This window comes from Microchirus variegatus (genome assembly GCF_963457635.1).
Source record: "Microchirus variegatus genome assembly, chromosome: 12".
Classification (NCBI taxonomy): Eukaryota; Metazoa; Chordata; class Actinopteri; order Pleuronectiformes; family Soleidae; genus Microchirus; species Microchirus variegatus.
Window position 1 is genome coordinate 13,465,053 of NC_139813.1, and position 15,283 is coordinate 13,480,335.

At 41.1% G+C, this 15,283-nt stretch overlaps 1 protein-coding gene across 1 annotated transcript in view; it reads right to left on the reverse strand.

Moving 5' to 3' along the window:
- Positions 1-4,593: 4,593 nt before the first annotated feature.
- The window catches only part of syndig1l (synapse differentiation inducing 1-like), a gene marked incomplete at both ends in the record, with an annotated part of 32,505 nt that continues 21,815 nt past the window's right edge, over positions 4,594-15,283 (reverse strand). The window contains one exon of the mRNA XM_083898278.1: positions 4,594-4,752. Within this exon, the coding sequence (XP_083754404.1) occupies positions 4,594-4,752 (159 nt within the window). The remainder of the gene's footprint in view (positions 4,753-15,283) is intronic.

Here is a 15,283-nt window from a genome sequence, read left to right on the forward strand (position 1 = left end):
CATCTGTACAATATAATGCCATCCAGAACAGCAACATTGCCATGAATTCTGCTTCAAAAAAGCTTAGTAGTTTGTTGTCTGGAAAAAAATTATATATATTGTTATGATAGAAACACAGGAGTATGTTATTTAATCAGTTTACTTGTCAACCACATGGCTTCTCCAATTTTCTCCATGTCTGTTCTCCAGCTCTTATCCATGTCTGTCTTTGACAGTGTTGGGGGTAACGAGTTACAAATTAATGGATTACAGTAACGGTATTACTTTTTTGGGCAACAAAGTAAAGTAACGCATTACACTAAAAATATCGGCAACTACACTGCTTTACTTGACTATAGCCTGTGTGTAAAGTTCTGATCCGTTTAAGTGATTTGTGTGTGTGCTTGCCAGGGCACTGTTGTCATGGAGATCGACTTGAGTGACGTAGCTGCTGGTGCGAAGTTGGGAAATGGAGATGGATATGGAGACGCCAGAGAACAGGCTTTTAGCCAGCAGGGCAACTTGTACAGAAAATATTAAGAAATTAGATGGCCTACTTTTAGGCAGGACGTCCTAAAGACGCCCTCATTTTTCCTGCCGTTTCCCTCGGTAACCACCGGAACGATGTTGTGATGACGCATGCAAAAACTGTCTTTACCCGCTTAGAGTCTGTCAAAGATCAGTTTGGAACACCAATAAAACGATTCTAACAAAATGTGAGTACACTGTGGAACAGCACCTATTAAATGCTGGAATGTCTCTTTGCGCAAAATTGAAAGTTGGCTGCAGCGCAGATTATGAACTCCCCGCGACGAGAATTCTCTTCTCCCTCTCTTTGAACAGTTAACTTAAGAGATCAGCTCATCTGATGCATCTGTTGTTCCCTTAATTACAGCGCTAAAGCGTATTCTACACAAAGATTGAGACCACGGAGTGAAAACAATGAAAAGTGTGCTCTTGAGAATCTGTCGACACGTTTTACTAAGATCTACGCGGATCCCCTGTATTTCATCACGACTGTACTCGATCCTTGTCATAATGATCATTATGTGTGTCATATATGGATGTGGGGGTATAACTGCGCATAGAGAAATGATCCAGTCTGCGTTGGTGGTCATATGGTTTTACTTGCCATTTTGTATACATTATACAATAAACACCATGTAGGCAAGCTAAGTGATGTTTGTCCATATATCTACACGGTAAATTAAGAAACGGGAAAGTAAAGTAATAAGTAGTGAAGTTACTTTTCAAATCAAATAACTAGTAAAGTAATCTCATTAACAATTTACAGAAGCAACTAGTAACTAATTACTTTTGGGGTAGATTAACTACCCCAACACTGGTCTTTGATGTGTGTGTCCACTGGGAATGGTAGGTGCCAGTTAGTTACCTTGTGCATCAGCCTGTATGATCAGCACACGGCTGTAGAAGAACACTGCAACGGCCCAAACTTCAAAGCTCCTCCTCTGTCTGTTTCTGGCAAAAAAAAAAAAACACCTACACTCCATGACTCAGCCACCGTGTTCGCTTCTGTTGTAAGGACGACTCGAGCATCACAGTTACTCAGACACTTCTCTCAGGTTGTGGAGGATTTTGTTGTGCAGCTTTTGTGTTACATATGTACAGAGGAAGTCGATGTTTGCTTTTTAGAAAGGCTGTCCTTCCTTTCTCATTTATTTTTTTTCATTTTTCATTACATTTGAACATGTCTTTATTTGCATTATGTACATGTTGCCTTCACACAAGATAGAAAAAAACAACAAATTAAATAATAGTAATAATAATAATTATAAAAAAAAAAATTAAGTCATCTTCTTGAATTTGGCCCAAAAGCACAAGACAAAGAGAGCGCGATCACTCTGGCATTGAGGAATGACTTCAGCAAAAACATCTTTGTCGCGTGGTTGTGTACATCAGCTCATTAAGATGAGGAGGAAAAGAACTGCACTGAAACCGACATACCGTTGTAACACACTGAACAACACCAGGTTTTTTTCCAAAGAGGCCAGATAAAAACACATCAGCTTAATGACACGCTACGTAACACAAAACAAGTTCATCATTGTCAGCGATAAAAAGTTTCCCCCAAAGAAATGAAAGCAAACACTTCAGTATAGTTACAGTGATGGCCATGGTGTGTGTGTGTGTGTGCATGTGTGTGCATACACTGATCTGGAATCAGCTGCTCATGAATTATCATATGGGACGTGTGTTCAGAAGGGGTCAGAAGTCATCATGGCCAAATGAGGTGAATCATAGGGCACGATGCAAGTGAACCAATCAGTGTTCAGTTAATTACTTTTTCAGACAGCCAAAAAAGTCACACTACACTCTTAGAAATAAGGGTTCCAAAAGTGTTCTTCTGAGGTTCTTCCTGGAACCATTTGCTTCTGAAAAACTCTTTCCCGAAGAAAGTGTTTTTCAAGTGTTCTTGGTAACACTAATGGTTCCAGTAAGAACCATTTTGATCCAGAGAACCCTTTAAAACCCCTTTCCTGATAAAAGGGTTTTAAATGGGTTATGGGTGGAACCCTCCAAAAGGGTCCCAGGTGGAACCTTTAAAAAAGGTTCTACCTGGAGCCAAAAAGGGTTCTCCTACGAGAACAAGCCAAAGAACCTTATATGGTTCTACTTGGCCCTTTTATTTCTAAGAGTGTAGCTTTCCAGTCCCGTCTGCAGGTTCAAGCAAAGCAACATAGCAGCCCCTTCCTCTTGTGAGGCAACATTCAGTCTTCATTAGCACAACAGAACTGACTTCCATTGTTTGTTTTAAAATATATATATATAAGAGTCGAGGTTGCCTAAATGGATTGTTTACTTGTAGGGTTTGACAGAAACCAGTGATGCCAAAAGTGGCTTATTAGTGGAAATGAATGTTGTTGTGCTATTTTCGGTCTAAGCTCCAGAGAGTACACACATTTCCCTCAGAAAAAACACACACAAAAAAAGCCATTACCGGGAACGAATTGTGCACCATAAATGTCAGGTATGACTAATGCGGGACCTGTGCAGGGAAAAAAAAACGAACTGTGTCATGTCACCTCACCGAGATAAGTGTGTAACGTGCGATAAAGAAAAAGTTTTTAATAATAAATAAGCCCTTCGTTATAAACATAATCAGTGGTTTTGGTGCTTCTGTTCTTATTCAACTGAAGATGAATTCTCGAAACAAACTCGGATGTCTCGATGCTATATTTCCATGAAATGGTCTTTGTTTAAACAGCTAAATGGAGAACTGTTGGTTTAAGTATTGCACAAAGAACGAGCCTCTTCATAGAGCAGTTTTCATTTTAAGCGTCTTCTTTTTTTTTGTAATGATCTGACAAAAAGGCTCTAAATCTACTCATGTCATGTGGAGCAGTCTTGTGCTGGCATAGGTAGAGACATGCAAAAAGTAAGTGTTTACAGCTACATTCGGAAGTGCAACACTCTGTTTATATGTGCAGCCCTGCAGGATACTGTATGTAAGGCCCAGCTTTTAGTGGTGACACCATCCACCTGATTTATGGCATGATTTCTCTGTTTACTGTGAATGGCTGATGCTTGATTTCATCTCATGTTTTTTTTTTGGGGGGGCACGCACGGTATTGGACACTATTTCAGCCACCGCACCATCAGTGCCTTACTTTCTTAGAGTGATCGAGGTGACTTAAATACAGCAGTTAACGTAAAAGGACAAACAGAGAAAAAGCAGAGCACATTTGCATGTGTGTTGGCAAACTATATCTGGCACAAACTTTTTTTGTTTGATGTCATGGCACATATTTAATGGATGAGCATTGTCTTTGGGGTAAAATACAGGTCTCAGGCTCCATTAAGATTCTTGTAATTCATGCCATCTTCTTCTCGCTTCTGTTCCCAACATGGTTTGTGGTCATTTTTTTTCCCATCCTCTCAGAGTTTTGTTCTTAAATGATGAAAACTACTATCAGTGGTCCTGTTTTTCTCCTTAGGTTTTTTCTCAAGAACTGAGAAGAACGCTCCTTAGTCTTGAGTTTCGAAACTGAACAAAAGTTTTTCAGTTTGTCAGAGTCCTAGCATTTGGAATTGATGAGTTGGCACATGACAGTACTCCACAGAAGAGCGCTGATCATTTCAGCAGCTCCAATAACAATAACTTGTAAGATTTATGATTTTTGTGTTTCAAATGTCCCCAAGCTCCATTTTTTTTTAATAGTTACTTAAGTCCAAGGAGCTATTGTATAGTCATTTCACTTCAGTGTTTCTGTGAGGTCTTAAATGTTAAAAATCAGCCAAAAATGGATGAAGCCAACAGAGGTTTAAGTAAGTGGGATGCAAACTGGGCTCCAACATACTTCTGACACTTAAACCCTCTCCCTAGAAAACTTAAGATTATGCCCAGTCCTCCTCTTCTCACCCTCCATCTTGACCTCTATCCAGACATTGTGGCTTATCTTGGTTGATGGAGGGCCTGTGGGGAAAAAGGGCAGCTAAGAGAGGAAGGTGGAGGAGGAGGTGGAGGAGGAGGAGGACGGGAAAAACTGTACATCCCCCGAAAAACTTCCCTTGAAGTCTGCAGGGGTAATGCCGTTCCCCAGAGGTCCGCTTCTCCTGGGCTCCCTGGAGGTGTGTGAAGGGAAGCTGTGGTTGCTATATGTGTCCTGGTTTAGAAAGGTAGGCGATGAGAGCTACCACCACACCCACGTACACACCAGTGCCTATAGTGATGGAGAGGGCAGCCAGGAACAAAGCCCGTCGGGAGGCGATGTTGGCCAGGGGGAAGTCACCTTTGTTCACCGCCTTGGTGGTCTGAAGGAAAGAAATTGTAAGAAAAACAACACGGTCAGATACAGTTTGGAGGGGACTGCAAGAGAAACAACAAACCATTTTTGAAAAGAACCGTAATTACAAAGGCTGCTTATTATTTCTGTGGCAGTGGGCAGGAAAGAAAATGAAATGGAACTGTACGACAGGCCCCGTTGACCGAGTGTTTCGGCATAACCCAGGAAAGCTCATCATGCATGACAGAGGCTGAAAAATGGCAATTAGTGTGAAAATGTCAAGGGCTGGATGTTGTGATCATCTCAGCCCGCGAGCAGTCAATGATGAACGACGCAGGAGAAAAGCACATTCATCACAATTTGTCATCAAATTAAAAAAAACAAAACACTCCTCAAAGAGGATTTTGAAAAGATAGGAAAACAAACTGAAATCTATTTTGACAGCTGATCTATTGTCTCCTTTTAGATAAAATGGTTGAATGCACCTGCATTGTCCTATTATATGCGGAATTTCTCCGGCACCAACATGACCCAGTTTCCATGTATTTAAGTTAGAGTGCATTTTTACAGCCCACTGGGCTCACACTGTATAGATCCTCTGAGGTGTTGTGTTAACTGTTCCTCTTAAAAGCCTGGTTAGACTACAGCGACTGCAATATGTTTAGTTATTTTAATAAAATAATAATCTGTGTATAAAATGTGTATGAAGTGTTTGACATCTCAGATGTCCATGTCTGTGCCGTGCATCTTGTGAGATTTTGGGTCCAGCATGTTTACTTGCTGTTTCAAAGTGAAAATGAGCTGCTGAAAAAAAAAAAAAACCCTAAACATTTTTAATTAAGTAAATTAAGGCAAAATCAAAAGAATTGAAAATACCCCAGGCCTCTTTTATGCTAATACTAAAAATTAATTTTAATCATGTGGAATCACATTTAAATATGTACAAATGTCTGTTAGATTCAAGCATTTTGTTCACACAATGCTGAATAACTCTATCAGCTCTGCACAGCTCTCGCTGTGTTTCCCAGTATAGCAGTGTTTATTCCCACGCCGCTCACACAGGAAGTGATTTGTTCTATATCAAGGCAGATGGCAACAGCAACGTGGTGCGAGGAAGGCTCGGCAACTGCAAGCAGGTTAGAGTTTGACTGAGAACACAAGAGTTTCAAGTTTCAACAGTGAATTCTACTGCTCTAAAACAAAGTGCCCCTGTTCAGTAGTGCCCCTGCTGGGGATTGTATCGCATGTCAGAGCCCTTTTTCAGATGAAGGACATGGCAAACTAATAACATTACATCATTTCTGTTCACAATGATTGATTGAACTTTAATTGACCTCCACCAGGAGGAATATGTCGAGTTCGTTTGTCTGTCTGTCTGTTAGCAACATAACTCGGAAAGTCGCAGACGGATGTCGATGAAATTTTCAGGAAATGTCCGCAATGAGACCAGGAACAAGTGATTACATTTTGATCCAGGCATGATCCGTACACGCTGCGCGACGACAGGGTGTACTTTGTAGGCAATGAGCTTCCTTGGCAGAGGTCTGCGCTCTCTGAGTGCTTTTCTAGTTTGTGTATGAAATATACCTTGGTGCTAGACGTTAGTCAGCTAAAAAAAAAAGGAAAATACATTGTGACGTAGCATTAGATCATGGCAGTTGTCTTCTCTGCGATTTCACACAGATTCTTATAGTGTTGCTCATTCCAGAGTTTTTTTTTTTTTTTTACTGGGAACTCAATTATCCAAAGAGGACTCACGGTCCTGTTGGTGGTTTGTCTTGAAGTGAAAGTAAATTTAAGACTGGGATTCTCTTCTTAATTAATCTAATGTCATATTCACACCAGCCCTTCTAATTCGAATCCTGGTTCATTTGCACGAAAAGTCCGGTTCGAGTCCATTGTTGCAGCGTATTATGTGTGTATGCTCACATGAAACGATAAAAGGATTTGATGCAGCTCCAGGTTTTGCTCTGATGTGGAGGAAACCGAAGTTGTCTTGCATTAACCAACAGATGAGCAAATTTTCTCGTTCATTATTGTATTGTCTTCTCCTAAGTACAGCGCCGCCTCAGGCGAAGAGGGAAATAAGTTATTCAAAAGGTTTGGTTCGTTTCACTAAAGTGCAGCGGGAAACGCAAACAATCGTACCGCGTCTAGCAGACTATTAGGTGTGAAAACAACCTAAGGGCGCTTTCAGACATATAGTTCGATTGCTTTGGTCTGCAACAGTCAGAAAAATGTTACAATGTAGCAAACGGACGTGGGTACGGTTCACTTTCACATATGCAGAGTTCTAAACAAACCAAAATAGACCACAAAGACTATCGGCACTGGAACCAGACTAATTTTCAGAAAAAACACGCCACTTTCATGCATTAAACTATACTGTTTTGTCCATTTGGCTTGGTTGCTTTCACACCATAGGATCAGTATCAAAGTAGGGCAGATAAAGCGGTCCAAGACCACCACTTCAGGCAGGTCTCGGATCAGTTGATTTGGTGCGCACCAAAGTACCGAGATTACATTAACACCAACGCAAACGAGCCGAACCAAGGGACCAAATGCTCTAGGTGTGAAAGCACCCTTAGACTTGTAGCTTTCTATCCTAATGTTTGCACCTCAACAAGGCAACTGCAACAACAATTTTTTCAAATAATCATCTCAAAAGATCAATGAAGCACAAAATAAATTAGGAAAATGAGACAAATGTCTAGTTCCCATTAACAAAAAAAAGGCAGACAGGTGTTACTGCTGCTGCCGGGTTTGAACTAATATTACCTCATGTTTTGTTTTCCAACATTAGAGAAGGTTATTTGTGTTTCCCGTGCATGTTGGCACTTCCTTGCGTATTCTTTTGTATCGCTATGCTATTCATTTACAAAGTCCAACCTTTTTCAAATAGCGGATGTCGTGCGGTCTCTCCTTGTACCAATTCCCCCCTCATCACTGTGTGGGCTCTTCACACTGCTTCAGTCTCACACAGCTGAGTCATAGATGTGTTCCCTAAAACAGCTGGATGTGATGATATCATTTAGTAAAGCAGGATTAAATATTCTTTTAAAAGTAACGTACAAAAGAAGAATAAAATAGCCTGGGATTGGCTCCTGATTCACACGTGACCCTCAAAGGTTATGCTGAACAGATAGTGGACGGATAGTTGTTTGTTTTGTCCATCGTGCCCACAACGATGTGTTTACGCTATTGTTGTGCTGTTGTTGCTTTCATTTAACTATCTCACTGTTGAAATTAAATTGCTTGCCAGGAGAGAAATGGAGGAAAAAGAGATGCCATCTTTGATTTGTTGCTTTCATTCACATCAGTGAATAGAGGTCAGCCGAGAATAGAACAGTAGCATTGTTTGGACTCTGTATTTTTCTCCCCCCCCTATTTTCCACCTATTGTCTTTCCCTAAACTAATTTATACTCTGATATTTCCAAATATGTTCACATTTTAATCTAATGATGTACTTTGTCTACTTGATGAAATACTGTGGTCAGCAGTTCATCACGTTGCTCAATTCCACGCATAATTAGTCGTTGCATAGAACACAATAGACCCCCTCAGACTATTGTGCAGGGATGCACACTGTCGCTGTTTTAAAAGCAGCGGCTGAGGGTGTGAAATGACATTCATTATTCTGTTGAATCCATTCTCATACGACGGAGCTGACATGTGATGAGCGTGAGTGAGATAAAGCTGGCACCGGGCAGCTGCAAATAAACAAGGTTATGGTTCGCATTCACCGCTGAGATTGAGAGCGAACGTGCCCGTGAATTTAGATGCGGCGTCTGAGGCGTTGTGGAGTTTGTATCTGTCAGTGGTGGTGAATGAAACCACTAGACTCTTCTAAAAAAAAAATCCTTGTTTTGACCTTCAACTCTGTAAGCTCTCAGATTGTTAATAAAAGTGGCACAAATTAGCCTTTTTTTTTGGAAGGATGTCCAACCCCAGTCCTCAGAGCCGAGTGGCAAGCTTGGAAAAAAAAAAGGTATTTGCTTTTTAAGAGGAAATGGCTGGTTCATGAGAGCTTTGCATGGTGAGCTGAAGCGAGAGCTTGAGGTATAATAAACAACAAAAACACCGTGCTAAAGCGAACAGACATTTCCTGAGAGGAAACTGAGGAGGTTATCCTGTTGACTTTGATTTGACTTGATATTAACACCATCCGGGGTGATTTAATCACACGCAGACAGCGCTAAGTACAGGTGTGAATGTGAAGGCACCCAGTGTGTTATGAATACGTCCTTGGGAGCCAATCACAAAAAAGACATTTAGAGGTGGTTTGTGCATGTGGCCATTATTCTTGAGCATGCATGAACGCAGCCCGTCCTCAGAACAGATTAGACACCAACTCCTCATCTGACGTGCTCTGACCCACAGCAGTGAATTGAAAGTTAAACATCTTATTTCATGGAAAAGTAGCATGAGTAGGGCTTTCATTCACTTTTTTTACAAATCACACACACTGATTTCCATGACTTCAGAGGACATTGTGTTGACATTTCCTGGGAGACTTACTCTAACCTTAACTGCTACTGGTCTCATCTTAACCCTAACCCTAACCCTAACCCTAACCCTAACCTAACCTGACCTCAGCCTAATGTCCTCACCTATGTTGTTATTAACGTTATGGGGACTTGGATTTTTGTCCCTATAAGGAAGACAAGTCCCCATATTGTGACTGTGTAAACAGATTTAGGTCCTCACAACATAAGGAATACCAGGTACACACATATTGACAGTGGACACATCTGTGCAGTCAGACTCATTAACACCATGATATCAGTGTGTACTTGAATACAGCATGGGTGAGTGCAAATCTAATCACAAGTGGTCTCAGGAGACGCATGCCGGATGAATTTTAATGCCAGGTGTGAACAGTATTAGTTGAAGTTTTCCACCTGTGATCGGCTCACTCGCATTAAGCCTATAACGCCAAACGTATTGTATGTGATACATGAGTTTTTGAGCCCTCCACATGAGCAATGTTACAATTATTTCCTTGAAAAACCCAAGGACCAATAAAAGCTCCAGTTTCAAATAATTAGAATTTTCTGTCAATTATTTAATGGTTTGGGCTTTACAGGGTTAATAACCAGGTTTGAATTGGAAGCACTTCCCTCTTCTGCTGTTTATTATAACGATTACTTTGCCCGGTTGATTAGCGGCCATTTTATCCGTCCGGATCTTTGAGTTCCACAGGATCCTTAGCGTTGTCGTTCTCAACAACCTTTGGTAGATGTCCATACTCAGCCCAGATGTTTCTGTACACTATTCAAGCCTCTTGGTTGTCGTTTCCTATGTACGCCCTTCTCAGCCAGCAGCTTACACCCTGCTGGGATGTGCAGAACTCTCTTGATGGATGGTGGAACATGCCATTTAGGGGCTAATGTTTATGGTCTTGTTTAACCTCCTGGCTCTGCTGGTCATCACTGGGGTTGATCTTCCTGGTGTATCCTTGGAGATGGCTTTATTGTAAGGTTTAGCTATACATTTGCTTGTAAATGTAAATTCTATTTGATTGGAAGTGTGTACTTTAGCTTGGTATAATGTGCTGTACATGTCAATGTGAGGATTTTCCCTTGAATCCCCTTGAGAGAGAGAAATTGTCAAAAAAAAAAGAAGATTAATCACATCTCCACAATCTTGAAAAGAAAAAAAAAATATTATACAGATAACATCTTAGAGTTAACTGCGTGGAGACACATAATGCAGTTTACTATGAGAAGTAATTTCAGCAGCTTTAATCGTTTTCTTCTTTCCATGAAAACGCACATCTCTCTCCTCTCTGTGTCTGTTTCTCCACTTCCTCTGTGCAGAGACGCACGGATGCAAACGCGTCGACGGCTTCACAGCTGCTCGTTCGTTTTTCATCCATTATGATGACTTGTGTGCCATAACGCAACTTTGGATGAAACTTATTTGCATAATCGTGACAGGAATCTCTGCACTTTCCAGCGCCGACGTCTCGGAGCCGAGAGAAACATTTATCTGAATCTCCAAACAAAACACTCACCCTATTAGTGGCAGTAATTGAAACTCAATTCCACTTTCCAATCAAATGCTCAAAGCTAATTTTCCCCGCTTATTCATGGTATTGTAGTCATTATCGGTCGTGCGTGTGTGTGTATGTGTGGGGGGCGGCGGTTAGTGTTGAATGCTAAAGAGTGCGACACTATTTACCATAAAGACGTTACGCAGTATTGAAGTTGTAGTATTTGGCAAATAGGACACGAGCCATCTACAACAGCACATGAATGTGTGTGTGTGTGTGTGTTTGTGTTAGATGTGACGCCCTCGCTGAGCTCCTCTATCAGAAAGCCATTCAACAGCTCTCTCTGTTTGAATAGGTCTGCCCTTTCAGCGGGACAAAAAGACTATTGATCGGCTGTCTACAGACTCTATTACACTTGCTAACCTGTTTGTTCATAAATGCCCTCACAGTGAAGTTGTGAAGCTGATGTGCTATCATTTCCAAACACTGCTTCTTGGCTCGTCCTGCTTTGCTTGTCAAAGTCCGTGATGCATCTGCTTACGCTTCCCCACAAAGGCAGAGAGCAGTAACTTCAGAAATAATTTGCTTAAAGGTCTCATATTATACCCTATTTCTCCAAGTTAAACTCGTCCCCTGGTGTCCTAATGAACATGTCTGTGATATGCTTTGGTCAAAATACCATAAGGATGAAGCACCACAGCAGTTCAATCACCCTGCCAAAACAGCCCTGTTCAGAACGCTTTGTTTAGTAGTAAAAAAAAAAAAAAAAAAACGAAACTTAAGGGACAGGCAATGACATCAGCCACAGAGGCTGTTGGGAGCTAACAGCAGTTAGCATTCGGAAAAGTGATCATTTGTAGGCTCTAGCAGGCACTTTGCCGTCATATATAACATGTATCCACTGGACAGATAAATCCTCTGAGGCTGGAAGTTTGTGTAGAACTCTGTGCTGCACTGTGGAGCCAAGAATAGAACTTATATAATAGAGTTTTCTGATACTGCTGCCCTTGTCAGCACTCTCGTGTGTCTAACGGACAAAGCAGAGCTCCGCGAGACAACAATTCCAGGAATTTAGCGCATTGTGACGTCCCAATGAGTGCGGAAGTCAACATTGCGTGCTTTATCTCCTGTACTAAGACTGAGGAGGACCACAAAAACATGAGTGAGTCATCTTTTTTCACACTTTGCCAACTGATAGGGCCTCCAGAGTCCCAAATATAAGGATTTAAATGATTAAAAAGTTGATTTTGCATATGTCCCCTTTAAGAAGAAAATACCACATCCTACGACCTAAACAACCATAACGTTGTTGTGTTTTTCTTCCATGCTGTGTTACCATATACAATATGAAGGTTGTGGAATGGTCTCGGATGAAAGAAAGAACAAATTATTTTCAAATGGAAGGTTATACATTTCTAACATGATTACAAAAAGATTGCATGAAGGCTTCCAGTTGTAAATCGTCATTCATTGAGTCTATCATTGTTGGCAGTTAATTAAATATGTCTGAACAATAAAATTCAAAGCACTAAAAACTCTAAGCGGCCTGACCTTTGTGGGTGCAGCCAAAATGATGTTTGTGTGTGGATTTTCTGAAGTGTACGTTTATGACTAATTACGGAGTTCACAAATGACTTTTCAGCAAACCTTGTTAAACTGGTATTATGCCTTTTTATCCACTGTAGAGTTGTAGGATAATGTTATGGATAAGTGTATTGCTCACCTAAAGGGACACAGGCAGGATGATGTGGTAAATGCATCTGTTGCTTTACTTTGTCGCTGTAGGTTCTGCTGTGGGCATATTTAATAAGGTAACCGAGCAATGTTTTTGTCCATCTGTAGTTTATACTTCTCTCGGGACAAGCAGTGCAGAGGCATAGAAGTTCACATATAATCAAATCCCAGCCTTTGGTCTGCGGAAAACGTACAATACCTGTTAACTCCTGCAGAACTAAATCATTTAGTCGGTGGGAGCTTCCTCTACAGTTGAATGAAATGAAGACCACTGAAGTGGTTTATTGCGCTATAAAGCGAGGCGATCCCAGACTCCCACCATATTTTCTACTGACAGCTCTTGTGAAACGGCATCATCCAATGGAACCCTTTACTAAACACAACCATCACTTGCCCATAATTACTCAAGAAGAATCAAATTAGCTCCTGACAAGATAATTCACTGACTGCCTCCGTGCGCCGTGGACTGCTCGTGCCCACAGATAAGACAGGTAAATGCACAAGCTTTTGATAAGACCGTCAAAGTCAAGGCAATTTACTAAAAAGCCTGTCTCAAGCCTACGTGTGTGTCTGAGTATGTGTGTGCACCTTTGTGTGTGTGTGTTCACTGTCTTTAGGACATTTTCTGACATAACCACTGGTCTTGTCAGGACCAGTAGCCCTCAGGGAGAACAAAACCTGGTCCTAATGAGAGAGAACCTCATTTCTGAGGAACTGAGTAAGTTTAGGGCTGAGGTTTGAATTGTGGTTAGGTTAAGGTTAGGGTTAGGCATTGACCGGTTAAGTTATGGATAAGGCTTTGTATAAAGGAGACACATTATGCGAAAATCAACTTTTTAATCATTTTAATATTTATATTTGGGACTCTGGAGGCCCTATGAGTCGGCAAAGTGTGAAAAAAGATGACTCACTCATGTTTTTGTGGTCCGCCAGTCTAAGTACAGGAGATAAAACATGCAATGTTGACTTCTGTCTCATTGTTACGTTACTCTTGCCCTCGCCTGCAATAGTATCCAGAAGAGCGGAAGTACGAAGTGTTCTATTCTTGGCTCCACAGTGCAGCACAGAGTTCTACACAAACTTCCAGCCTCAGAGGATTTACGTGTCCAGTGGATACATGTTATATATGACGGCAATGTGCCGGCTAGAGTCAGTAAATTATCACTTTTCCAAACGCTAACTGCTGTTAGCTGCCGGAGCCTCAGTGACGCTGACATAGGTTCCTGTGTCTCATTTGCATTTAAAGAGAAAGGCACTCTAAACTGAGGGTTCTGAACAGGGCTGTTTTGGCAGGGTGATTGAACTGCTTTGGTGCTTCATCCTTATGGTGTTTTGACCAAAGTATGTCACAGATATGTTCATTAGGACACCAGGGAACTAGTTTAACTTGTAGAAATAGGGAATAATATGAGTCCTTTAAGCTGTCCAAATGATCGGACATCAATGCAGTGTCCTAAGAAGAATAGCTGCACAAACCTGTATGTGTGTGTGTTGTGTTGTGTGGTGTGGATGTGCGTGCACGGTTGTTGGCCTTTTATCCCTTTTTGCCTTTCAATATTGATGAGGGTCAGAATTGATTAGCGGGCAGGAAAAGTGGTGATCACAGTGTTCTTTGTTGGACTGACAGGCGATCAGCCGAGTTGAAGTGAAAAGAGAAGCACAGTCCACCTGGAATCTATTGGACGATCATTATGTTGTGATTGCCAAGGAAACTGGCAAAGAACATTTTCACCAAACGCGTCGAAAAACGAACATTGTTCCCTTGTCAGCTTGACAGATCGCATTCGTAAGATCATATGGAGCCGTTATAAGTGTAAATAATTCCGACGCTCCACACATAAGACATTGCTTGTGGTTTAAGTTGAGTTTTTTTTTTTTTTACGATGAATATTGAAAGTGAGTGAAACCAGAGCTCGAGAGACAACAAACCAAACACTGAACTCGACAGTCTGTTTTTTGTGTTCAAATCCAAACAAACCCACAGTCACATCCTCTACCTCCTTAGTTTCCCTGAGTTTGTGCAGCCTGAAATGTAAGAAACGCTCAAGTCTTGTGCTTAGTTATCGTCGTGTAAATATAAACAAAGACAGTTAATCCATGTGAATATAATTACAGGCTGACAGGTCGGGGCTGGGTATCCACCCTCGAGGATGTGCCAGCGTTTAGTGTAACCTTTCAGATCACCTGAAACACATAATGTGCCTTCAATTTTTTCTTACATGTACATTGTCAAATGCCAAGCTGCTATCAAGGGACTCTAAGCTCTGCATATAAGTGCTTATATTAATAATTAAACATGCAGAGAGTCCTTCAGTTTAATGCTTTGACAGTATAATTTAATTCATCCACGGAAGCAAAAATGAAATGATCCAGCTCCTTTTTAGAAATACAATAATAAAAAAAAAAAACTGCAGTTGTTGTGTTGTTCCCACATCTCACATTACAATCTACTTCCCAAACAGAACTCTTCGTTATTTCTGAGAGTTCAATGCCTTTAATACACTACCACACCTGTCATTGGGTTCATCTTCAATCCCCTTGAATTCCCCCAGCAGTTCAAAGGCCTTCTCTCATATAATCGACATCTTCTTTGTTTGCGTTTACAGAACAAGCCTTGAAAGTGATTTATACACTCCCTAAAGCTGCTTTTCAGCTTGTTTAATGCGCATCAAGCTGCTATTACGGACTGGCCTTGAGTTATTGATGGGAACCTCGGTTAAAAGTGTCCTTGCGTCGGTGGTGAGCAAGTCAGCTGTCAGTCCTTTTTATGTGTGAGAGCCCTTAATCTGTGTGTGATGAGTCATTCACAAAGCCGGGTATGTGCATGTG